The sequence below is a fragment of the Cloeon dipterum genome, chromosome X (genome assembly GCF_949628265.1).
Source record: "Cloeon dipterum chromosome X, ieCloDipt1.1, whole genome shotgun sequence".
Taxonomy (NCBI): Eukaryota; Metazoa; Arthropoda; class Insecta; order Ephemeroptera; family Baetidae; genus Cloeon; species Cloeon dipterum.
The window spans coordinates 26,228,756-26,256,293 of record NC_088790.1 but is presented as its reverse complement, the minus strand read 5'-3'; the positions used below and the strand labels follow the sequence as shown (position 1 = coordinate 26,256,293).

General features: G+C 40.2%; 1 protein-coding gene across 4 annotated transcripts in view; it reads left to right on the top strand.

Annotated features, from left to right (window-relative positions):
- The window catches only part of Shal (Potassium voltage-gated channel protein Shal), a 42,573-nt gene that overhangs the window by 9,846 nt on the left and 5,189 nt on the right, over positions 1-27,538 (top strand). Inside the window, exons 2-9 of one of the 4 annotated variants that reach the window (XM_065496240.1) lie at positions 3,579-3,780; positions 5,933-6,339; positions 9,092-9,349; positions 11,365-11,718; positions 18,635-18,797; positions 21,160-21,348; positions 23,880-24,032; positions 25,685-25,765. In XM_065496240.1, the coding sequence (XP_065352312.1) occupies positions 3,682-3,780; positions 5,933-6,339; positions 9,092-9,349; positions 11,365-11,718; positions 18,635-18,797; positions 21,160-21,348; positions 23,880-24,032; positions 25,685-25,765 (1,704 nt within the window). In that variant the 5' untranslated portion in view covers positions 3,579-3,681. Of the gene's footprint in view, positions 1-3,578; positions 3,781-5,932; positions 6,340-9,091; positions 9,350-11,364; positions 11,719-18,634; positions 18,798-21,159; positions 21,349-23,879; positions 24,033-24,313; positions 24,392-25,684; positions 25,766-27,538 lie in introns of all 4 variants that reach the window. The other 3 variants (XM_065496239.1, XM_065496242.1, XM_065496241.1) reach the window with 3 other exon arrangements.

Genomic DNA, 27,538 nt, shown 5'->3' with positions numbered 1-27,538 from the left:
CGCAGCGCAGTACAACATCGATGTTGCTAAAAAGAAGCAATAATGGCTTTTAATCAAATAGAATGGCTAGGATATAAAATATATACGATATTTCCACACGTCAAGGGTAATTACTTAAAGTGGATTTTTTGGTACTTGCCAATAATTGTAATTTGCATTGCTGGCTTGGATTGATGGTTAAAATAGCAAACTGATTGTAAGCTCCAATTTAAAAGTTAGAATTATGCAAGTTTATTAAAAAATACAGTGTTTAGTGTGCTCTTTCATTCTTTATTTCGGTTCCTCTTTATGTCCAAAATTGCATGCCTTTTGACGGATAAATTTATTTAAAGAAAAATATGCTCGCTATTTTAAAAGCACAAAAAATGTGCAGGCCTCCTTTTAAATATTTCCAGTAAAATTTGATAAAATTCGAGGTGGCAAGATAGTCTGGGCTTCGTCTAGTATTTTCCATCCATTCTCAAGATCAATTTCTTTAATCAAAATCACCAAACACCGTGACAAAGTCTTTCTTATTTTTATTCAGTGAAAAAGGCAGGACAAAAAGATTCATTGAAAGCGTTTTTTGTCAATATTGGTTGCTAATCCATGTCATATTAATTAATATATTAACACTTTTCTTGATTCTTGAACAGAATTTTCTTTTGCCCTGTGCCTTACAATATATCAAAATGTGGTTTTACAGAATGCATTATATTTTACTTGTTTTGCCAATTTACCATTTATCATAGCTACAACAGATTCAAATGATAATAAACCCGTGTGATTTCAAATTAACGTCACTGATTATCGGCCCGGCTGGCTGCGTCGACTTTATTTATTTTGGACAAGCCAAAAACGAGTTAACATGCACGCTGCCAATAGACACGGGTCCCGCAGGAGAGGTGGCACGTCGTTTGATCAAAATTGAACTTGCAATTGTGTGTATGAGAGCGTGCCGCCGATTTTGTTTTATTATCGTGTGTTTGTGAGTGTATTGGTTAACCAGCGGATGTATCATTAAAATGAAAGTGCTCAATCGGGCTGAATGTGTAATTAGCTATCGATTTCACGCGCGCGGCTGCGGCTGTAAATTTTTTTTCTTCCTAACGCCGCCGATCGATATTTTATTTCCATCCTCGCGCTGTCGCAACCGCGTGTGAATTACGGTTGTAAATGTATACTCTTAGTTTGGGTCGTTGCGTGGTTTTTCGGTGATTCTAAAATACAGTGAAAAAAAAAGGCAAGAACTCAAAGTATGTAATTAACGGAGAAAGTTTTAGAGAAAGTCTTTTGTTTGACTTTGCGAGGGCGGATCGCTTTCTTTACGGCCCATATATAAGTTTCATCCCGAGGTATAGCACAGAGATCGCACGCGTCCCCCTCTAAGCTGTTTTATTGACTCGGTTGCGCCTGATAAGAATCAGCAAGAAAACATAAATTTCAAAGAATATCAAGAGGGAGGGCGCTGTCGATAATATCGGAAACGAATTCCGCGTTTTATAGCGTCCACTTTTATGCATTGCTTGATTTATAGCCGCAAAACCAACGCACAAACTCCATCCAGCGAAATCAAGCCATTATCGCATTGCAATAAAAAGAGCAAAAATAATCGATTTACCGTCTCGTAATGAGGCTTTTAAGGGATCGGAAAAGTCTATTTTTGCTGGATGTTTTTGTACACGGAGTAATTGCAATAATTGGGGTTGGCCTAGGGCCGAAAATCACGACGGTCATTGGGTGGTTTGACGTCATGTGTTTGGCAGATGGAGTGTTGCGAGGGAAAAGAAAATAATTGCCTTCTTTGAAAATCAGATAAGATTCTTGGAACTGTTTTTTTATGTCCCCTAGTTTTAATTAAAATATATTTTCAGTTTTTTTTCTGGCGTATTACAAATACAATAATAAATATTGTTTTATAGGATTTCACGATATTCGACAATTTAAAGAAAAAGCAGAATATTTGTTTAATTTTTAAAAGGTTCAAATATATTGAAAATTGCTAAATCCAAAGAATTTTTTCCTTTCGGTTCGCAGTTTTGTAAATCACACAGCTATGAAATTTTCATAAAAATAAATAAAACAAACTAGGTGAAGTGCATGAAAAGGTTAAAGCTGCTTTATTTTCACTCGTTTTTCAATTCACTTGGTTTAGTGCAAAAAATACATCCAGAAGTTTGTTTGAAATATTTATTATCTAACATTGCGAATAAAATTCAGGAGCGACTAGCAACATGCTTGGATTATACCTCTGAACACCAAAGTTAAAAGACATTTTATGCACGGCAAATTTAGTTGTTTTATTTTATCGACAATTTGCCAAAATTAATTCAAATAAATTTGCGATGATTTTCTATTCTGGTTTATTTTCTCTTTAAAATTATCTGGTAACATTTAGAGACCAAATTCAGGCCTGTCGGATCAAAATCCTAGGACTGGATAGATTTTGAAGGTTAAAAAACGAGATTTTTGCATTTTCTCCGTAAGAATAACATTTAAAATTCGCGTTTTTTTCCGAACGGGGCTTATAATAGTTTTCCATCGGTTTTATTACATGCGCAGGTCCACCACCGGTCTAGAAAACCGATTTTCAGGTTTTTCGCACCCATGAAAAATTAAAAATATTTTTTTTTTCAGTTTTTCCACTTAGTTAGTGCGAATAGTTTTATTTTTGTTAAAATTCGGCCGCTCGTCTGATCGTCAACCACGACCCCTCATCAGACAGGTCTTGGACGGGGCTTTGACCTGCGATACCTTAACGACCTTTTTCAGGGTACCCCTCGACCTGAGATCTGCTTCAAAGCCGGTTTTCATTGCTTTTTTTTCAGTAATTTCGCGCACAATTGGCGATACAAGTGACAATTTTTACCCTTGCCTTTCACTGACCTTCCTCAGGTCACGTTACCTGAGATCCGGCCCCGGACTGTTTTTTGTGGGTTTGCAGGCGCCGTCGCTTTTGGTAAATTTCGCCGCCTCGACGGACAGTTTCCCAAAGGGCTGGCGCTAAGCACCCTAGAGGCGCAAAAGCCACTACTTGTTTCATTTCTGATACAAAAATTAATCTTTCAAATTAAAAAACAATTCAGGGGGTGCTTCCACTGCTCTAAAAATGGCAATTTTATTGCTGTTCATTTCCATTTGCAATTTGTTTTTTGTTCTATCAGAAAAACGCCCTAAGAATGGCTTTCATTAAATTAATTTAACTTAAGTAAACGATAACATCACCTTGTGAAAACTCTCCGGCGGACATTTTAATCATGCAAATTAGCCGCAGTAAAAAGTGCACGCGGCATGCTAATTACGCGCACAAATAATCCACGCGGCTCACGAGACGCAAGTGCCTGTCCAAAAATAGCTCGGCAGATCCGCTTCCTCTCTTTCTCTCTCTCTCTCGCGGTGGTAGACCGACCCGCCCGTTCGCCCGAGCCACGCACAAACACATGCGCGGGGTGGAAAAAAAATCCCGTGCAAATCCGCGGAAATGGCATCAAAAATTGGGTTGGCCTTTGGGCGGAGGGCTGTCGCGGGACGCATTAAAAATTCACGAAGCTGCCTTTTTATTCGTATTTTCATTTGTGCGTGTTGTTTGTGATGGTTGCAGGAGGATGGCGTGGCCGGTTTAGGGCTGCCGGCGAGCGTTGTGGCATGACCGTGCAGAGTGTGGCGGCTCTCGCAGGCTGAGGGACCATTGCGCCGCACAGCATGGCCTCGGTGGCTGCGTGGCTTCCGTTCGCAAGGGCAGCCGCCATCGGCTGGGTGCCCATTGCGACCCACCCACTGCCACCACCACCCATCTCCAAGGTCAGTATCTGATTGATAGCCAAATAGAACCAAATGTGTGATACGTTCGATAATTTTCAACAGCAAAATAAATCAAACCTACAATTTTTTTTATAGAGATGAAATCTAGATAATTCCCAGTCATTCTCATCGAAAAATCATTTAAAAATAAGTCGTTCAAGGAGATACGCGAAGTGCTAGAAGTCGCCGAACGCCTTCTTCCTCCCATGCAAACCCGTAAATTTCTTTTCATTTGCTACATAGATGATGTTCTTTTGAATTATGACCATAGAAACACGTCACAAAAAGCAGTTCGTTAAATTCTTGATCATAATTCGATCGACAGGCCAAGTAAATGATTTTCCACTCAGAATGGTTAACGATTTACCTGGTATTAGGAAAAAGGCGTTTGTTAAAATGTCTGTTGAACTCTCTTGTGTTAAATAAATCATTCATTCATCCAAAAATAAATCTAAATTTAATCGCAACTGCTGAGGAAGACATTCTCATGAACATGAACCCATGTAAGAAATTATTGAAATTATAAATCTTGTAAAAATTAGAAATTTTCTTAACACATCCAGCAAGCACTAGAATGAAATCAAAATTATTTCTGCATTTTATATTTTCTCTTTTGAGTATTATTTTTCTTTCGAGGAGCATGAGAATGAGAATGCCTTTTTTAGTAAATGCGAGTAAATTTAATTTATTTTTAATTTTTTCTTTAAATTCGGAAATTGTTTGCAAAGAGCGTCAATATTTCCCTTTCAATAATTAATATATAGTTTCTGCTTCACATCTGAAGCCCTATTTAGTTATTACAATTATTAAAATTGGACTGGTTACAATTGCATAAAGCAAAGCAGAAATTCCATTTCGTAATTAAATTAGTTCTTATTTAGAGCTCTTTTCACTAGTATTTTATAATTGTTTACTCATGCGATAGGGCTCCAGATGTAAAGCCGGAACTAGTTGACAATAAACTGATGATCCAACGAGGAAATTCATTTCAATAATTAAACTTTCCTCAAGTGTTTTATTTTTATTAGTTTGAATTTTGCAATTTCTGCTAAAACCCAGAAGAATCATCAACCAGTGCAGCTGGAGAAAAGTCTAAAAGTTTAATTCGTACTTCATTCGTACGCAACGAAATAAGGTTGTAGATTTGCGTGATATTGTATAGATACACCAATAAAGTGATTTTGATCTATCAATACATAAAGTACTTTGAAAGAGTAGTGATGCTTCTGTAGGATTTTGGGATTAATTTTTAATTTTCTTCATTGCACAACTTGTAAATGTTGCTAAATAACCATAATTAACTTAGCTCATTCAGAAAAATATCTAAAATTTAATTTCACAAAGCAGTGATTTGCCTATATTTGGAGACTTTTAAAGTTTTTATGTGTCAATCCCTTATGTTGGACTTTAGAAATGATATTTCAATATGAATTTGTTTTAGAAATTTGGTCGAACGATTTTTACAGTTTTAACGGGCCATGAGCAGATCGAATAAAACTCCAAATTTCAATGCAAAAAAAATAATAAAAAGATTGTTTTTTTAATTTTCTACTTTCATGCAGAAATTAAAGATTTTAGTTTAAATCGAATTTCGTCCTCTGAAAGGATAAAACTGAATTAAAAATCTTCATTTGTAAAAACAACTTCAAACCGAATAATCCTGTTGATTCCCACGTATAATTCCATAAGATAAAAAATACATATTAAAATGCAGCAGGGGCCAGATTCGTGCGACGCGCAGATATGGCGTCCGGTAGAGTTTGGCGCGAAAAAACGGTCACGTAAAGAAAAGAACCAAGTTTTCGTCAATATTGTGACATAATTTGCAATACTTTTGGAACGGAAAAACAAACTCTTGACACTCGTACGGCAATCCAAAGAGAGCTTTTTGTTTCCCACATTCAGACGCCATCTTGGATCTGCGCAGTGCAAACCAATTTTCCGCAAATCCGTCCCCCGCTGTTAAAAAGGTGTATTTTAGGCCACTTCTTTCATTTCTATTATCTTCCCGCTCACATCTTAAAGTATACTGTTCCAAATTAAAAAAAAAACTGCAGCTAGAACAAATCTAAATGGCGTTTAAACAAAAAATTAAACACTTCAAACCCAAATCCATATATAGAGCTAACAATTTTGCCCTCGCTCCTAGCAGGATCGAAGAAAGTCGGAGGATGAAAAGCTGCTGATCAACGTGTCCGGTCGGCGGTTCGAGACGTGGCGGAACACGCTGGAGAAGTACCCTGACACGCTGCTGGGCTCGAACGAGCGCGAGTTCTTCTACGACGAGGACTCGAAGCAGTACTTCTTCGACCGCGACCCGGACATCTTCCGGCACATCCTCAACTACTACCGCACAGGCAAGCTTCACTACCCCAAGCACGAGTGCCTCACCAGCTACGAGGAGGAGTTGGCCTTCTTCGGCATCCTTTCAGACGTGATCGGCGACTGCTGCTTCGAGGACTACAAGGACCGCAAGCGTGAGAACAGCGAACGCCTCATGGACGACAAGCTCAGTGAAAATGGCGACAACCAGAACCTCCAGCAGCTCACCAACATTAGGTACGAGAGTTGATTCTTTATTCACTTATCCAAAAATCATTTCCGAAAGGAAAATTCTTTTGGTCTTTATAGCATAACTAAATTGATTCGTATCTTTTTTTTACTTAAAGACCATCCTTGACGAAGTTTCTGAGCACACCAATCGATTCTTGAGGTTCGAATTAGGTAAAGTGGATATTTTTGCCGACCAAAAGTCCAGCGTGACGTGCGAATTTTTTTCCCGCCAAAACAACAACGTATATGTGAGAACTGCGCATGCGTGAGAGCTGGCTGGATCTGACAAAGAAGGCGGTCTCTCTGCAAGTGCTCAAACCAGTTCTGACGCATGCGCAGTTCTCGCATTTAGGTTCATATTGTTTTGGCGGGAAAAAGAAAAACTTGTGTTACGCACGTCGCGCTGGACTTTTTGGTCAGAAAAATATCCACTTAACCTAATTCGACCTTCAAGAATCGATTAGTGTGCTCAGAAACTTCGTCAAAGATGGTCTTTAAATAGCCCCGAAAAATAATTGTTGCCAATATTAGCAACAGCTGTTAAAAACAAAAAAGGTTGCTTAAGATAGTAGGCATGCTTTTCAAACAGGGTTCGCACAATTGTCCGTCCGATGTTTTTTTTCCGGAAAAAAACAAATTACCTTTTTACAGAAAATTTTTGAGAGAGTCAATTACGTGAAATTTAGTGCAGGTTAAAGCTTAGACGCAAACAAATTTTATCTCAGGCGACTGCGAAATTTATTTTTATCCATTTCTGTACGTGACAATTACCCATATGTAGGAAATGTGTGTGATGAATATTTTTTAAAGAGTTAAAATACTTTGTTTTCATCCTGAAATAAGGAAATTTTAAAAAATCTTATACAGAAATATTAAAAAAAAGAATAACATTAATTTCTCTAAGTCGATTAGTTTGAATACTACTTGAAATCCTTTTATATTTCATAACAAAGAATTTCCTCGGAAAGTGTAAAACACCGTCAAATAGATCTCGACGAGAGGAATCGAAATCTACCTAGAAAATATGGTCATGCACTGTATATTTTTCAGGAAGTTAGCAATATTTAAATATTTCTGTAAGATTTGGCCCACGATTGATCGACTGCTCACATTATCAAATCAGAGAAAACGGCATTTTCCTTTTGGAATGCGTCCTGAAAGAGATTTGATTCGTCTTTATTCCGCCCCAACATCTTTTTCGCATGCTGAGCTCGTACGAGGGTGTGAAATCCGATATATTCATTTCCAGCACGTACAGGAAAAAAATGACACTGACTTGTTAAATCCCTGAGACACACGGAAGCTTTCACTCTTTCTGCTCCGTAACAGTTTGCCGCAACAATGCGAGATTATCTGCACATAAAATTCAAATATCCTCCAGGCGCAAATTTCTGTGGAACGCTCGCGCGTGCAATTTACCGGAATTGGCTGCAGAGGGGAGAGAATGTTAATTATCTCCCTCTCTCCGCATTTGAAAACGGCCCGTTTGGGGCTTCCTTTACCACCTCTCGACATCCTCTCTATTTGCTTTCTGCTGCTTTAACTGCCTAATTGCTCAGAAAACGAGATTTATCTCACGTGAAATGCAAACACGTTAAGAATCAGTGCGATTAGCTGAGAAATGGTTGGAGGGAGGCTGGTGTGTGTTTTGTTTGCTGTAATAGCTACTCATGCGGAAAAGCATTTGTTGGAAGTTAATGAACTGGAAAACAATCGTGACTGTACTCTGCTTTTACCTTCAGTTTAAGTTATTGAAGCAAAGAAAAGGATGCGGATTTTCTCATGGAATTCCTGTTTGCAGAAATTTTTTTAAAGATAATTTTCTCTACCTAAATACACTAGTTGTATAAGCCCTTAGTGTTCGAAGTAACCAACAGATGATGCCTCTGTATAATTTCGTAATAAATTTAATTTTAAAGCATTTCCGCTTGCGATTTCAGACTCAATCCTACCACTCTCCATTCTTCACTTAATTTACTTTCTTTCGACGTGCTGAAAACTAAAATCGGTTTAGCCAATCGCCGTAGAGTCTTGAAAAAGTATTTTTTGAAATATAAAATCTTTTCCAATGTTTCCACGGCAAATGGCTAGATTGATTTTGGTTTTCAGCACGTCAAAAGAAAGGAAATTAAGTGAAGAATGCGCAGTGACAGGATTGAGTCAGCAATCGCAGTGGAAGTGTCTTAAAATTAAATTTATTTACTAAAGTATACGGTGGCGCCATCTGTTGGCGGCTTCGAACACTAAAACGTCTTATACAAATGGTGTAGTTAGGAAAATACTAAAAATTTCCCCACTTGATAGTGCAAACAATGCGAGAAGTTAAAGTATGTTCTGTAAAGATCTAATTTATAAATAAGGCACGCACGAGTCTCGTACATTCCATTTTTAAATTACTTCTTTGTTCTTTTTAATCTGATTAAATTTTTCCGCGCTCTCCTTCTCACAATACGATTTTTTCCTAACTTTGAGCAAACTGAACCGACCGTTTACTCGTGTAACAAACAAAAAATACGAACCAGACCAAAAAAGAAGTGAAATTCATTCCCGAAATGATGATCATTCGCCAGATAAATATATTCAGGACGATCATCTCCAGAAAGGGTCACTGGCCAACAACAAATTAAATTGAATTCCCGGGCGGACCGTGCGAGGCGAGAATGTGTTTTCGTGTCTGGCTATTTATTTATTTATTTAATTCGGGCAGCACTACATACTAACACGGGCGTGCGGGCGGCGTTTTGGTTGTTGCTTGCAGGCAGAAAATGTGGCGGTCGTTCGAGAACCCGCACACGTCGACGTCGGCGCTGGTGTTCTACTACGTGACCGGCTTCTTCATCGCCGTGTCGGTGATGGCCAACGTGATTGAAACCGTGTCCTGCGGCATCAAGCCGGGACGCAGCGGCACCCTGCCCTGCGGAGAGCGCTACAAGATCGTCTTCTTTTGCCTCGACACGGCCTGCGTGATGATCTTCACCGCCGAGTACCTGCTCCGGTTGTTCGCCGCGCCAGACAGGTGACCCCCGACCCTTTTTTCCTCCCTACGCGACGAGAACACATACGCACACCCAGCCACTTTGATGGTATTTGATGCGACAAGTTTCATTGGCATTAGTTGGATCGGATCGAATTGAATGGACGCTCGACTTTTTCTTTGCTTTGTAACTCGAGGCCAGAAATAAGAATGAACTATATGATTTTTCTATCATTTTGGCCCCGTTTCAAATCAATTCATACCGTCTAATCCCCTAAAATAATCCAAATTGCCTCTGGAATAAATGAAATGCTAGTAGTTGGAAAAATTATACTTGTTGCAGTATTTATTTTAAGCGTTTTTAGATAGATCGACTTTTTTCATTGAAATATTTACGTAGAATTCTAATATTTGTATTTTTGTTCACCTGGTTTTTAAAAAAAATGGGTGGTTGAGCTAGATTTCTTATAAAAAATAATTGAAAATTCATGGTTCCTTGGAGTAGTCAATTTTTAACTTAAAAATGCTTAAATTTAGATTCTCGTCTGTTTTAAAGTTTTAAAACTGAGGAGATAAAACTAAATTAACCGTCAAAATCAGTCGATAAAATCATCAAAAGCCCCAGAAAATACTAAAGCTCCATGAACGTTTAAAATTTTGATTTAAATAAGTAAATAATCTGCTGCAATTGCGGAACAAATATAAATTAAGTTATTTCGTGACCAAAAAGGCTGGAATTTTTTCCTCACAGAAAGGGTAAATGTGACGTTGCTGATTTTGTTTAGCGCAAACCATTTTGGGCTATTTTTAGATCTGGCAGTAATGCTGTTTATTTCGGTGTTAATTGCCAAGGGAAAGAGCTCTAAAATTTTTTATAGCTAACAGTTAAACTGTAAGGGTGGATAAAGCTAATTGCTTTTGTACGACGAAATTTGGTGTTTTAGTATGAGGCTTAAATGATGAAAAGCAGTAATTTGAGTCTGGGGCTGGGCCATCAAAATTTCGGGCACGAGAGCAACCGGAAGACAATTTTAATTCATTGATTCTAATTTTTCGCTAGTTATCTTTTTACTCCAATTTCCAAACCCAATTCAAGCCATTCGCTGACATTATTACCGCCAACAAACCGATAAAAATCATGAAAATTTGACCAGCTGTATAAACCATTAGTGTTCAAAGCCGCTAACAGATGGCGCCACTGTATACTTTCATAATAAATTTAGTTTTAAGGCACTTCCGCTGTGATTTCAGACTCAATCTTGTCACTGTGCGTTCTTCACTTAATATATTTTCTTTTGATGTGCTGAAAACCAAAATCGGTTAAGCCAATCGCCGTAGGAATCGTAAAAAAACTATTTTTCGAAACATGAAATCTTTTCCAACGTGTCTACGGCGAATGGCTGGACTGATTTTGGTTTCCAGCATTTCAAAAGAAATTATATTAAGTGAAGAATGCACATTAGCAGGATCGAGTCCGAAATCGCTGCTGAAATGCCTTAAAATTAAATTTATTAAGAAAGTATACAGTGGCGCCATCTGTTGCCGACTTTGAACACTGACAATGAGGGTTTATGCAACTTCTGAGTTGGACAATTTTTCGCTTAGGGTATAGTTTCTCCGCCAATTGGAGTTTTTTTGCAAATTTTTAAACTAGTACTTATGTAAACTTATAATTAAAAAAAAACATTTGTCCAACCCCTTCCCTCAATTTATCTACTCCATTTTTTCCTATCATAGAAATTAAATTCTCCCTTTTGCTTGGAAAGGCATTCATACACAACTAAACTGTCAAGGATCTTAGAAAAGTTAGGATAATACTGATTTAAAAATATTATTTTTATCAATTTTGCTTTTGTGTTGAATTTAAATTTTTTTTTGTTACAAAGATGAACATTTTTTTCTTAATTTCTCCTCCTGTATTTCAGTCAGGTTGCGTTTGAATCATTCCCTACAAAAACAAGTACGATTTTCCGTAAAACCAAACAAATTAATGTCCCTGAATCAAAGCCTCTCTTTCCAATTTTTGTATTTATATATTAACACGCGAGTGGCTGTAGGTGCAAGTTCATGCGTTCGGTGATGAGTATCATCGACGTGGTGGCCATCATGCCATACTACATCGGCCTGGGCATCACGGACAACGACGACGTGTCCGGCGCGTTCGTCACGCTGCGAGTCTTCCGAGTGTTCCGCATCTTCAAATTCTCGCGGCACAGCCAAGGTTTGCGCATCCTCGGCTACACGCTCAAGTCGTGCGCCTCCGAGCTCGGCTTCCTCGTCTTCTCGCTGGCCATGGCCATCATCATCTTCGCCACGGTCATGTTCTACGCCGAGAAGAACGTCGAGGGCACCAACTTCACCTCCATTCCAGCCGCCTTCTGGTACACCATCGTCACAATGACGACTCTCGGGTGAGTAGCCTCTCCTTCCTTCTCCGCACTCACCCCCATCCCCCACAGTTCAAAATTCAGTTCAAAACAGTGACTCTCTCACTCAATTTCGAGTGAGAGATTTAATGAATTAAAATAAAATAAAAAAATCGCGTCACTTCATTTCAATTTAAATTTACAAACAAACAAACAAAAAAAGAAAGCTTCTTTTCAGTAGAATCGGTTTTTTCGCATGTACATAATCGACGAATTCCGAAAAGCTGTGTGCTCGTCGGATTAGACAGGTGTGAAGATTCCAAGCGAAACGGAGGAATTGACGTTTCCGTGATGAACGTTTCCCTCTCTCTCTCTCTCGTGAGTAGTTTTCGTGACGCAAATTTCTGCGTCACCGGAGCAGCAGAAGTAGCAGAGAATCGACGCGTGAGTTGCTTTAGTTTCATTATATTATATATACACACACGCATTTCGTTCTTTTTCTCTGTCTCTCGTCTCACTCGGCACGCAGATTGATTTTCGCCATTTGTGGCCGGACCGGAACAGTTGGGTTCGCGAAATCCCGAGGGACGCGAACGCTGCACACCGCCGGCTGTGCACATATGTATATGTATGCGTGCGTGCGGCGAAGCATGCTTAATTGGCTTTTGCCAGCAGGGGTCATTCTGCTTTCGAGTGTCATCCTCGCTGGAGCGCCGGCAAAAAAAAAAAATCCGCCGCCGTGTGACGGAACGCGAAAAATGGGGAAACGGAAGGGTTAAAAAACCAGCACGTGCCCCGCGCGACGCTCGGCACTTGGCTTTCGACTCGCAGTTCCGCGCCATTTTCAAAGTTTGCAGTTTAGATTTAATAGAATTCAAAATCAGGGAGCTATGTATTGGATTAAATAGAAAAGCACGTCAAATTAATCTTTAATATTTTTGTAAAAAGTAGAAATTATATATAGAATAAATAACAACTGCTTATTTCATAAAAAATTACAAAGGGAATTCCTGGAAAATATATTTTTTTATTTATATTTCAATAGGGAGTAGAAAGAGGTCCACAAATTGTAAATTTTCTGACCTTTCAGTCTATGTTTGGTCCACCGAGTCAGTTTTGTCTCTCCACATCTCTTTTGCGGGATAAATAAGAGCCGATAAGAAAAAAGAAATGTCTAATTTCGATCATCACCAAAAAATCAAGGTTTATAAAAAATGGCAGCAGTGGTGTTTTTTTTTTAAATTACCAGTTTCTTGCAGGCAATGTTTGCACCTCAGTTTTCAATAATTTTCTAATTATTAGCTCATGATCTCGACTCGAAAAATTGTCAGAGATCAATTTTAGGAGAAATTGAGGCAGCAAATGGCAATTTAAAAGAAAAAATCTGCACAGTAGAGGAAATTTTGACCACTCCGACCGCAAATTTTATATTTTCACTCGGGAAATTTGCAATACATTCATTTCTTGCGCAAGAAATTGGTAAAAAAATGAGTATTAAAAACCGGAGGTGGAAAAACCGGGTGCAACCCTGCAAAAAATAGCCAACAACAGGTCTACATCCCTGTCAAAAATTACGCTCATAGCAGACACGGTACTTTTAATTTTAATTCTTTGTCTCCTTTACCGCGGAAGACCTGTGGAAAAGAAAATTGACCCTCCAAACACTGCTGAAAATTTGCCACTTGTGGAATCTTTAAGAAAATTGAAATTTTCACATCGGAAAAAAATTGGAATCTGAAATTGATAGTACCTCTCAATCTCTCACAAACACGGTGAATACAAAATAAAACAAAACGCAAGCGTTTCGGAATCGATCGGACGGAAAAAACGGAGCGAAAAGAATGCCTCACAAAAATTTTAATTCGCGTCCCGGCGCGCCCCGTGTAAAACATTTGCATAACAACCGATGGAAATTCAATTGTTCGATTGATCTGCCGCCGCTGCAGCCGCGCCGAGCGCGCGCTTCTATTTATAAATTTGAAACGAGCCTCAAACACAGTCGTTATTATGCAAATTCCCGACCCCGTTCGTCTCGTGCGCCGAGCGGGCGCGACACCCCGGCCACGTCTGCCCACCCAAACGCGCGGTTGTTGCAGCGGTGAACTGAACTCAAGTCACGTGGAACGGCCACTCAAACAGTTCCAAAGCTCGTGAAAGGGTACAGGAAATTGAGGGAAACGTTGCTCAAATCCAATTTCTTTAATTTTTTCTCTTTGAAGGAGCAACTCAAACTTTCTATCAGGCCCCAATTTTCCTAGAGGTGGTTTTCTAGACCAGTTTAGGGTTTTTTCTTCTTGTGGAAAGTTGATTTCACTGCAAATATTTAGACCTATTGATCCAGTAAAATTTTGCTGTTTAATTTCTCATTTCAAGTAATTATCTGTTTCTTTAAATTCAATTTTTTTTAAATTTAAAGGTCAGAAAATTAATTGCTTAGTTAAAATTGGTTTTAAAATTTATGACCAATTGTGGAAAGTTTTTTATGCTTTTTAAATATTCTAAAGTTGCAATTTTGTTGTGAAAAACGATCAAATTGAAGGTTTTGCGGAATTTGCCAGTTTGATTTTAACTTTTTTTTTAAATGTTTCACTTTTTATATCTCAATGAGGGAACTGTTAATACGCATTACCTCTCAAAATCATGACGAGACCAAATTTTTGTCCGCAAAAATTGTGTTAAAATGTTAAAAATTATTCTAAAGAGATTATTTTGAACCGTCATAATCGTAAAACTCAATAAAAGGTCAAAAATTCACAGCTTTATAAATCTCAATTACGAAATCAAGGGTTCGATGCGGTCATTCGATTAGTGAAACTATGCAACTCAATTCAAATTTCCAGGAAAATGAGAAAATGAAACAGAATGGAAAAATACTATTGCCGGTGGTCAAATTGGCTCTGAGAAATTACCTTAAATGATCTGTAATTCATTTGTTAAATCAGACTAATTAATTTGAAAACTCAATACGGCAAAATTATATCTGAGTTGATTGGAATTTGCAGTTCGCAAGGCAGAAGACAAATTAATAAGCAGCATGCAATCTGCGCTCATCGATCTATTTACGGAGCTAATTCGGTTTTCAGCAGCGGGCGTTGGCGATTTATTATATACATACTGATTTTTATTTTATCGCGAGAGTGGTGGCACGCAAAGAAGCGCGGCGCACATAGCATTACTATCAATATTTGGGTGTCAACACACGCAGGTGTAGCGAAAGAGGCGGCCGCCGATCGCTATCGCGTTTCTTGGCGCTCCAGTTGGTGTGGCGGTATATATTATATGTCGTGTGACCTCTTTAGAGATTATCTCACGATCGCGTTTCTCGGGCCAAGAGAGTGAGTGAAAGAGTATAAGTGGGTTTGTTAGTCCAATATAAGACACAGCGGCAATAATCGGATTTAATCGATTGCTTCCGTGTGTCCCGACGTATGCATTCATGCATACATATAGACGCCCGATTGATTGGGAAAAATGCAAATAATAATCGACGCTAGTTGTAGACCCGAATCCCCATTATTCGGCTCCAGTCGCGGCCGAGCAGTGAGGAAATTAGTATCGGGGCCGCATTGGTATGCTGGTTGTGGATTGACTTGAAGCTCACGCGAATTCGGCGACGCAACAGTTGCACAAAAGAAGGTTTTTTTTCATTCGCGACGAAGCAGTGAATATATATATGTATATAACAGTCAGACGCCGCGGGTTGGCGTGATCGATGGGAATCGTCAGCCGTGTTGTTTGCATAAAGATATTTGGACCCTTCTCACTTTTTATGCACGGCCTTTCACGATTTCAACGATTTCAGACCTATTGTTAACTTGTCAAATCGATGGGGAAATAGATTAGATATAAACGTTTGTCTCAGACTGAATAAATAAACTACTGAGCTATATTTTTGGAAGTGGCGTTGTTATCATTTATTAAAACAGGATTTATGAACTATTACTATGCAAAGCCCCGAAAAATCCTTGCTATGTATTTAAAATTGACCTAAGAGTGTTTCTCTTTACTTGAGATCTTTGAATTTTATTCTGTAAATAAGAAATTCCTAAACAAATTTGCACTCAATCGATAGGAGGAATGTAAAAGCGTCATAAAATTGTTGACACACTGTACATTTTTTAAATTTGAAATTAAGTAGATCGATACAGGGTGACAATTGATCGATAAACAATTTGTTCCACGATTTGCAACAGTCAAAAAAGGACTTTGCCACGGTAACAATTTAAATTTTCACAATTTATCTTAAATTTGAAGCGCTGGACCACGTTTTCCTGGCAGATTTCGATTCCTTTCGTCGAGATCTGCCCAACAGCGTATAAAACCTTTCAGGGAAACTCTTTGTTGGGAATTAAAGTCGGATTTCAAGTAAGGAGACAGTCCTCACCTTTTGAAAATAATGCTAAAATTTACTCTGCTACTTAGGTCAATTTAATTAGGACTGTCAGTTGAAAAAGTATTAAAATTCATAAAAAATTCTTTTGACTGATTAAATTTTAAGATCTACAAGCCACGCGAGCCGCAGGTCACCTTAATTAATTTTGGTAATATAAATTCCCAAACATATTTGCTTCCTACCTGGCTCCGCCTTTTCGGAATACTTCTCTCCTTTAGAAAATCAACTATATTTGTTTATTCCTCCATTGCTCAGCGGCTCGTGCGAACAAAGAAAATTGCAGTCCATTTTTGTTCGTCAACGCGGCACAGATTTGCGCGTAACGAGATAATTTGGTTGGCGGCGTGGAATTGGGTTAATGGGGGGAGCGAGGGGACTTCTCGCGGATGCACTCGCTGGCTGCTGAGAAAAAGAGCCATCCGCATTATTCGCAGGCAAAAAGGAATCCGCCGGCCGCCGATCCAGCAGCTGCAGCACGCGCTGCGCTCCCTCGGCCCAAAGTTGCGCACGCAGCACCTTTTCCGCCCGCTGGTGGAGTATCCGCCACGCGTTACTCACTACACGAGACGTGCGAATAAGGACCTGCCGGGAAAGGGTGGAAATATGGTTGCTGAGACCCAGTTTCGTGTTTTGTTCTTTGCGCAAACACACAAAGACAGAGAGAGCAGGCAGCTCCCACGGAAATCTGAGAACGCATTCATTTGATGTCGACTTGTCCCAACGGACCATAAATTTCATTCACAGCCTCTACAAAATTAATCAAAGTCTTTCCTAGGATGTTAAAAAAATTATTTTCGGGAAAATACGGTTAATTTTATGGCTCTTTATATTTTACTCAATTTATGCCATAACTGGTTTAATTAATTTGTCAGTGCTTACTGATTGAAATCAGTTAAAATTCGGTCAATTGATTAAATTAGCCTTTCACCGACAAACTCCACCGATCGGTGACATTTTTTTTATTGAATTCTGCATCGACCTGTTGCGACAAACCGTATTATAGATTCCGCGGTTGTTATTTGGATTGAAAAGGGTGGCGCGCGGCGAGTGGGGCCAAACGGCGCGCGGCAGAGGCAATATGCCAAACTGCGTTTAACGACTGGCAGCTCGCTTTTTTTAGGCGGGGGCAGCCGGGTGTCGCGCGGCGCGCGCGTATGCAATTGTCCCGCCGGCCAGCCGGCCGATTAACGAGCGAATTAACCGGTGATTTGCTCCTCTCGTCTTTTTTCTGACACACATGTGGCACACTCACTGACTGAGAGAGCAGCCTGGCTGAATTGTGATCGATTGAGCTGCGCGCGTGACGTCATTTCGAGAGAGAAAGAGCGCAGAGCATGCTTTCTCGTCGCCCTCTCTCTCTCTCTATCTCGCTGTTTCTCGTTTTCGACACACCGTCGGACACTCCTTCGCGGACAATTAAGCGCGCGAGGTCGCCGGGCGCAACTAGATTTGTCAACGCCACGCCGCTGTGAATTGGATTTGCTCGCTGAAAGTAAAATGACGCGGTTGTTTTGCACGCGCGCGGAAAATCGGTTTGCTCCGCGTCGAATTGAAATTAAATTGGTCCTAACGACGAATGGGGACGTAAACAAAGTTTAATTAGAACACTCGCGGCTATTGATAGCGTGCCTTTTGCGTCAAAAATAAACGCCAGTCTTGTAAAGTAGATTATAGGGCTGTGAAATTTAGACGGTCGACTTATATTCATGCAATTTAAAACATACTAAAACCGTCTGAGCAATCGTCTAAAATTTTGGTGCATGAAAATCATTCAGTTTTCCGACTAAACTCGGCTGAAGTTTTTGCAAGGAATTAAATGTAGAGATTTATATTTTACGTTTCTCTCCATCACGATTATTCAAGATTTAAAATTCATAATCCTGTAAGATAAATTAATTCTCTTGTTCTGAGAACGTTTTCATTCGCCAAGAATTGAGGTCTGTCATCATTTCCGGCTTCCGACCAAAGTTAAAATCCATTTGCATAAGGAACAAACACGCGAACCATTTCGCAAACGCCAAACTTTTTATGAGCGCCGCGACGGATTTCCCGTAAATTAAGCAATTAAAGTACAAACTCTTTTTCCGTCTTTCGTGAGCGCCCAAATTTGGGTTAATATCTGAATATTATCGCCGGCATTATAAATCTGGCAGTGTCGGATTCCTTCAAGGATAGAGTATGCAACCTGCGTGACGGTCGTGCTCTCGTTTTCGCGCGCTATCGCGTCTCGCGGAGGCAGCCGGGAGCGGTTGAGTTGAGATTCTTGGGAGGTGCATTCTTGTCATTCTGTTTTTCGGCAGCGTGCGGAAAAACTTGATTCAGTTCTAACACGAATAGGTGGCAAAAAAATTTAAAACTGTGTGGAAACAAACTTGACTACTTACTTCCAAATCATTTAGATTAAAAAAACAGGATTCAGGGACGATAAAGGCGATTTCACTGCTTTCAAACTCCAAAAAAATAAAAAAAAATCGTGGGTGGGAAGGGCCGTTGCCGCATTCTTGCCAGAATTAAGGGGCCAAAAATTCGGCGGGCAATTTGTCAACGATGAGTTATCTGTATGTGCAGGTACGGCGACATGGTACCCAAGACGATTGCCGGCAAGATCGTGGGAGGAGTTTGCTCTCTCAGTGGGGTGCTGGTGATCGCCTTGCCGGTCCCTGTAATCGTATCCAACTTCAGTCGCATCTACCACCAGAACCAGCGCGCAGACAAGAGGAAGGCGCAGAGGGTCTGTACTCGTCGGCGCCTCGCTCATGACCTGCTCCGAACCCCCAACCCCCTGTCGAGACTTTTTACTATCCGTTGCTTCTCCGCTTATTGGTTGCGTTCTGGTCGTCCGACAAAATCTCACGGCTCCGACCGGGGGTGGCTCGCGAACGGCCGTCGGGCATGCATCAGTTGTTGTGTCGGGCTGGGAACCGGTTCGAACCGGTGAAATCGGGCTCAGGCCGCCATGGCGGACCTGAACCTGCCTTGAGGTTGCGAAAGATCGAGGAATTCGCTTGGGGATGGTGTTGACGTTGACACTCTACCATTTCGACCGAATTTCCCAGTCCTTGAGTAAAATAGTTGAGAAACAACAGGCACTTACTACTCACTGTGAGCATGTGAAACACCAGTATATTGCTCTGGTTCGTCTCACAATAATTAGTCGTTTTGAAATTAATCAGGAAATTTGTTACTGATGCACACTCAACCTGGGACACCCATTATTCTGATTCTCTTGCGGTGACTTCACTCTTTCACGTGTGGAAATTCTCTGCAAGCGTTTCAGGCAAAGTGGGTGCCGAGCAAAAAGCCAGTCAATCGTGTTTGTCGTGTTGACAGCTCAGTTTTTGCCTTTGCATGCCTGACTCGTGAGCCGCATCGCACAGACGGAGTCCTGAGATGCGCCGGGCGCGACTTGATTCTCACCAATATTTAGTTTGGTTCACGTTGCTGATTTTCGAGTTTTTAGTTTAGACGTTGTTTTGTAGTGTGAACATTTGGTTTCCATTCAGTAGCAACAGCCCACCTGTCGTCTTTTCCCTGCGCTTGACGCCTCGAGCAGAGCAGGGTCTTAGTTCCCGACCCCTGTTTCTTTTTTGCGTGACTAACAAACTAACTAACCGCTATACGGACCTGTGGCGCCACCGGTCCGCCCGTGTGTAGCTTGTCAATGTCGGGGAGGTGCAAAGGGAGCTTTCGAATGATCTGCTCAGGAGTTCAAGCCACGGAAGAGCAAACCAACTCCCCCTGCCTAGTCTTTTTCTGCTAGATTTTCTTTTCTGTTTCTCGTTTCGAGCCCTAACAAGCTCAGCGTAAAGTATAACTTTTACTCTCTTCCTCTATATACATACATATATACATTATACAATCTGCTGCAATTTCCAAACAAATATATCTTTCCACACTTTACTCATATGCGCAGTTTTGACAGTTAGAAGTTGAGATTTGAGTAGTTGGCACACTGGCTCATTGGTCAATCCATTCTGCATGTCGTTATATTGCTCAAGAGCAATATATTAATTATCATACTCTACAAAATACATTGAGAAAATATTATATATTCCGTGACGACGTGAGATGCGAACGGGGCGACTACTTGCGAAATTACTGCATGAGCAGAGTTGCGAACTGCACTGCTGGTAAGGCCACGCGTGGCCCACCGCGAGTCGGTAAAAAGCTGCTGCGAGACAGATCGAAACGCGCCCTGATGCGTTTTACCCTTTTGCGGCGAGCACGCGCTTATCAGCAGTGCGACGACCTTCTTATTAGTATTGCTACAACTTTTACCTATACTTCTATTGTCTCTATGCATACATTTGACGAGTGACGCCACCATTTCCGCGAGGAGCGCTTGCCATACCTTTGGTTTTTGCCTCGCAGTTCGCTACTGTTGTTATTTGATTATTATTGTTATTATTGATGCAAACAGACATTCGCAGCGTTTGTGACTGACGATATACTCGTAAACGCATTCGTTCATTCATTCATCCTCTCTCGCCTCCACTGTGTCAAAAATCAACAGTTGCCTCGAACCCCGGCCCTGGCGGCCTCCTTAATCCTCACCACCCCATTGACCGACCACCGACCCCTTCTTTCTATTCGTCTATGGTGTATATTTTTGTGCTCGGTAGAGAGTAGCCGAGAGCTAATTGTTTGTGTAGTGTGTGTGCATGCCTCCTTGAAAAAAATATTTCCTCCATTGTCTGCTCGCACCCGCAGAGGCGAGAGCGAATTTTCGAGCCGCTCTCGTTTTGTTTCCGTTTCGGGCCTTCCTTCCTCGAGTGGAGAACAAAAAAGGTTTATTCAAAACGCACCACTTCCCTCTGACTTAGTCAGTCTCCAGAATTCACTTGGTGTTTTGTTTCCATAAAAGGTGTTGCCCTATTTTTTTGTCTATCTAAATCTCCACTCGCCCTGAAAAAAATCTCGCTTTGTGGTAGTAGTGTTGCATGGAGATTGGTGTAAATAACTTCTGGCATTTCTTCAGAATCAACTTCTCGCTCGTGCTCCTTCACTGCTCTTGCTAGCATTCTCTAGACACATTGCAGCAGGCCCTTTTCGCAAGCAAAAGGGCCGTTGGCAAATAAGGACTGCATTTACAGAAAGCAAGACTGGCGCGAATCCGCATTGCCAAAGCCTCGTCAGGCGCCGCGTTCGTCAGCAAGAAAAAGGCTGCCGAGGCGCGGCTAGCGGCCCAAGAGTCCGGCCTAGAGGTCGACGAAAATTATAGAGAAGAGGACATCTTCGAGCTGCAACATCACCACCTCCTCAGATGCCTTGAAAAGACTACAGTGAGTTTGCACGTGATTTTCCAACCTCTGTTCGAAACCGTTCAATTTAAAAGGACTTTTGCGTCTATTCTGGATTATGGTTTCAGCGTACTGTCATTTTTTAGAACGAAATTTGAACAACCAGGGGGCCAGTTTGCGTTCTGTGTTGGTTTCCGCCTGTCAGAAGTGAATATGGCGTCGAAATAATGGAGGCCAATCAGGAGACAGTCCAGCGGCCAGTCAGAAGCGTCGAAAAAGAGGCGTGTCGACCTAATAATTTAATTCCCGCGTATTTTGTTGCATTTCCATTAGCCTGATGTGCCATCTAAACGGTCGATTCGCCAATTACCTGGCTAATCAGCTGTTAGTAAAGAAATAACAACAAAAATATTCATTGTGCTGACGGAATTTTCATAATAGATTTTCCAAAGCAAATTTCATTTTACGTTTGTAACTTTCCCGCCGTATTCATCCAGACGCCATATCTGCGCGTCGCGTGATAAATTTTAAACTGACACCAAATTAGGAATTTTACTGTAAATCAATTAATTACAACGTAGATTTGAAAAGATTGGGTCTCTCTCCTCCTTTCCTTGATTCTCTGCTCAGCACATCCCGTGGGCTATGAGCTCACCTTGTTCCAATATACTTCTAAGCCCGAGTAGCCGCAGAGGAGCTTGGACCCAATCTTTTCGCCTCCCTGCACGAGTTCTTTGATTAAAAACGCCAGACATTTGTCCCAAGAGCCACTGGAAAGGTGCAAAAACTAGCACCTCCCAGCTCGTTAAGCTAAATATATATTTATTCATAATTTCTTTCATGGTTTTGAAAGAGAAACCATTAGCGTAGGTCATCCAATTTTTTCAGAGTGTTTAGACCACCTTTTTTCCTTTGATAATGTCGAATATTAATTGCTGACAGAAGCATAAATTAAATTTATTGTGCACAAGAGCCACAAAAACGAGTGCCAATTATTGTGTGCAGCCAGACGGGTGGGTGTCTCGCCAGCAAGCCAGCCAGCCAGCCAGCCAACCAGCCAGGCAGGCAGGCTTTTCAGAATTATGCAACGTGTCTGCCTGCCGGGTCATGCCGGTTGCATAAGGATCGATAAGCCAGGCGCCTATTGTGCACAGCATAATATCGCGCCGTTTGCATTAATGCGCAGATTGGCTGCGGCTTGTTAGTCTCTGCCTGCTCCGTGAATTATGACGAGAGACCGACCGCCCGCCCTTGGTGCATGTTTTAACACCATCCGATCGGCAACATGATTTATGGAAATGGCTGGATAATTTCAATGAATCGCGGCCTCGCTTTTTATAGCCCGCAACAGATTTTGCCCGGCGTGCATCAGCGCCTCCGTTTTGAAACGAGGCAGTTTTACGTCCTTTTCAATTGGCAACGAAACCATAATCCAGAGAAACAGTTTTTTGACTAGTTAATGAAAAATTGATTTATGCCAAAATCACGAATGCAACAACTCTTGGTTTAAAAATTAATTGGTTCGTCTTTTAAAGTGGAATGATAGTGAATTTCCCCGCAAAATCGTTTAACACACAAACAGATTAGGCCCTAAGGATCATGTACAGTTAAAAAATGCATAGGTAGCGCTGTAAATAAAGTTTTTGACGCTATTTTGAACTGGTGAATTTTAAAGAGGAATGATACTGGAAAAGCCTGGAAAATGCTTGTTGCCAATGCATAAACTCGTCCCTTAGGATTCAGTTAAAGCCTAAATTGACCTAAGAAGCAGTGTATTTTTTTGAGAAAATTGGCTGCAAAGTTAGCGTGCTTTTCAAATGGTAATGGCTGTCTCCTTACTTGAAATCCGATTTAATTTCAAAAGCAAGAGTTTCCCCAATAAGTGGCATACACCGTTGGACAGATCTCGACGAGAGGAATCGGAATATGCCAAGAAAATATGTTCAAGCACTGTAAATTTTGGAGAAAATTGGCAAAATTTGAATTTTTACTGTAGGAAGGTCATTTTTTTATTATTGCAAATTGTTGAACAAATTGTTTATCGGTCATTGTTTAAGGCATCAATTTAAACAAATTTAACAATTTAAATAATTTTCAATTGTTGCCCAGTATCATTCCACTTTAATTGGACCAAACACAGACCCCTTTCGAAAATCTGCAATTTTTGAAAAATTAAAAACAACTTTCAAGACTCAAAAGAACTATTTTTTATCTTCTCACTATTAAATTTTCATAATTTTTCTCACCCCGTAATGAATCAATTTCCTTTACTCAAAAAAGAGGGCGTAACCTGTAAAAATTCGAAAAATTGGATTTTGGAGAATTTTCGGTCAATTTCTAGTGTTAATTTTTCATGTAATAAGATTTTTTCAAATAACAAATCTCTATCATTCCACTTTCAGATAATTTGTGCTACTAATAATATTTTAGAGGGTTTAGCTTAGAAATGAGACTCTTTGATATTTCAGTAACTGAAGAAAATTCAACGTTTCTAACCACACCTCACTTCTTTTTCATTTTTGGGTGTATTATTATTTGCTGCGTGCCGTGCTAATTGCAGTTTTGTTCATTAGGACCGAGAGTTCGTGGAGATGGAGGTGCCGTACAACGGACAGCCCAAGAGGCCCGGCTCTCCGTCGCCCATGGCCAGCCCGACCCACTCGACGGCGAGCAACACCGGCTTATTGCAGGCGTGTTGTGGTCGATGTTGCGGCCAGAGGTATCAGGTAAAAGAAATAAGACACGATCCAAATTTATACCGACCAGTGTGCGCCATTTTTATGTACTTATATATATCTACATAGTTTTTCTTTCTTTCTTTATTCTTTTCCACATATACACCACACACACGTCCGATGATGAGATGAAAATAATATACCATACACGATTTATCACGTGAGAATTCATTCTCAGTTGTCTATATTTCCTCGGACGATCGGAGATTAATTACCTTTTTTTCAACCCTTTTGGAGGCACAGGAGTCTGATTTCGCTTTCGTTTTTTGCAGAACGAAACCCAAAAGGACGAAATAAAACGAGAGTAGATGATTTTATGCATTACACACACAAATTCCCAAACGGCTAAGGTAGATAGACCCACTTCAGTCATACATACTTGCAAATTGTGTGCTCAGAACATTGCGAAATGCTCTCCCTTGCACGAATCACGGTCTGATTACTGGCCGCCTTTCCACAGGCCAATCAGAGCTCGCGAAAATGTTCGTGCCAGGGAGTGTTCGTTCGAACACGTTTTTGGTGTGAGCTTTGACATTTTTTTGAACTACATTATTGCAATTTTGACTCACGCAGACACACGTTTTGAGAGCGGGACATTTGTCACCTCACAAAAATCGTTCACTATGCGCGTTCGCGTGCCTGGCAGCGCATGATAAGACTACAAACCTTGGCCTTGGCGGCCGAGATCTGTGATCAAAGCGGCGAACCAGCGGCTCGCTGGCCCAATTACAATTCGGGCTTTATTTAGAACACACACACACCACCACCGTGAGCGCGCGTTCGGCATCATAAATTTTATTTGCTCACACAAACAAGCACACGACTCGTGGGTTTCTCGTCTCTCTCTCTCTCTCCAACACACTCACACACGCGCATACACACATACACACAATTAAAATATCGCACAGACAATCACCCGCTGAGTAATTGTTTAAAGTTCTATCATGTTTCGTGCAAGCTCAATATATTTTCCATACATATATATAGCGTATATATATATTCTGAATGTCCGAGACGCTTCCATCAATATATATTTCTCTCACAAATTTGTTCTTCTCATTATACTTGTGGATTCTTTGACACACTCATCCAATCATGAGAAACACTACTACATCAAATTTTACAGTGCCAGAGATTCTTCCTTCTTTTGCCTTTCATTCCTACTGTGCTTCAACTGATACGTTTTTTCCATATTTTTGTGGTTAAAGACAAAATTAATATGAAACTAAATTCGGAGCAAGGTGTTTTTTTTTATTATTATTCTGGTTTTGTTTGTGTTCCGTGACTCACTAGGGAATCGTTGGTTTTGAAGTTCACACTTGTTCAGGGTGCGTAATTTAAGTTGATGGAGTGAAAGGAAATTAATTAATAATTAATATTCTCATTTTTTTACAGTGAAAAAAAACACTCTTTGCAAGTGTGAAATTTCACTATTGGTTTTGCTTTCTTAAGATTGAATCCCGCAAATCTGGACTATGACAGTTTTACTCACAGTCAGTGTTGTTCTCGATGTTTTTGGAAAGAACTACTTTTTAACACCACCATTCACTTTTATATCATAGCTTTGCTAATATTCGGATTTTGCCCCTGCCCTTCTCTCTCGCTCTCTCACTTGCTGGTGCGCACTCTTCAAATATGAGAAGAGCATTCCCTTCCTAGCTACCAGCCCCGGGAAAGACAAGGTTGTTCTAGTTTATCAAGACAAGATCGAAGTGCGCACAAAGGTAATAACCCCAGCATTTTCCAGACACAGTCTGATATATATAAATATATATAATATTATTATTATTTCCATATTATAGCAGAAAATTATTATATTTCTATACTTTTGCATTTTCAATTCCGTATTTAACTTAAACATATATATCATATATATAAAATTAGTTTCGTGACTCTCTATATTTTCCTTTCTTTGACTCTCTCCTTTGTTCTCTCCTGCTCTCAGTCTTCTGCTGGCTTTTGATCCTTCTCTGTCTCTCTTCTCCTGCTCCACTGTTTGCTCTATGAATTCTCTCTCTCTGTCTTTCTCGTCAAACAAATATAGTTGTTCTTCTTTTTATAACTCTCTCTCTTTCTCTCTCTCTCTCTCTCTCTCTCTCTTGAGACATTTGCTGTGTGAAATTCTCGCAATCTGCCTCGACACTGCTAATTCGGGCTGCAAGTCCCGAGGTTTCGCCGCGCGTCGAAGCGGGTTGCAGCTTCTGCCTGCTCATTCCACACAATTGCATGCTTGTTGTTGCTGATTGCCGATGCCTGCCTGACTGCCTGCTCGCATGCGAGGAAGACAAAAGAGGCGTTTATGCAAATCATACTTTTTATCTGCTGCTCGGAGCGTCCGGGTCTACTCTCAACTGCATGCCGCTCGTTTTCTTTCTTTCTTTCTTTCTTCCGTCTTGACAAATGCAAGGTTGCAGAAAGAAAGCAAGAAAGTCATACATAAGACGTGACTTTTCACATTAGATGAATAAACATATAAATGCGCGAATGTCGCTTGCTCTGTGAGGCGATATGTTTGTGTACCGCGGGTGGAGGTAATTGGTTGGACAAAAAAAAAATACCAAGCGTAGTTTGAATGAAAAAGTCGCCGCACACGAGATACGAGATACGCCGCGCTGGCTGATTTCGCAAGGTGGATTTGCCAACCAACTCTGCGTCACAGTGTAATTTGCGCAGATTTATCGCCACTTGACGCACGCCGCAACTCCTAAAGGAAAGGAGAAGCGATATAAGATTTTATTTTCAGCGAGGAAAAGTTTCAACGACTAAAATTAGTCAATAGAGTTTGTAGATCTTTCGCTAATCAAGAAGTAAAACTTATTTTAATAAAAAAATAGTTTTAAACTCTGGAAAGGAGTATTAAGAATTGCGAAATTACCTTTTTTTATCATCTTTAATGAGAAAAATTTACATTAGATTTTTAAATACTTTAAAACGTTTGAAATCAGAGTTTAGATCAGAAATTTAAATTTTCCAGCTGGTAGTCAAACAAACACGTTATTTGATTCACAGTAAAAGTGGCATAAAATTGTGTATTGTGTTTTTTCTTCTATAGTTATTGAAAAGAAGTAAATTCCAGCTAGTACGTGAATTTTCATTCAAAAACTCTTGTAGCTTGTTTAAAAATATACACCTTTTGAAGAGCAACGTCTACAGAAAAAATAATTAATAATTTACCAGCCGCATAAACCCTTAGTGTTCGAAGCCACCAACAGATGGCGCCACCGTATACTTTCTTAAAAAATTTATTTGTACGTCACTTCCGCTGCGATTTCAGATTCAATCCAGCCACTGTAGATTCTTCACTTTAAATGTTTTCTTTTGACGTCCTGAAAACCAAAATCGGTTAAGCCAATCGCCGTAGAATCGTGAAAAACTATTTTTTGAAATAAAAAATATTTTCCGACGTTTCTACGGCGAATGGCTGGACTGATTTTGGTTTCCAGCTGGTAAAAAGAGAGCATATTAATTGAAGAACCAACAGTGGCAGCATTGAGTCT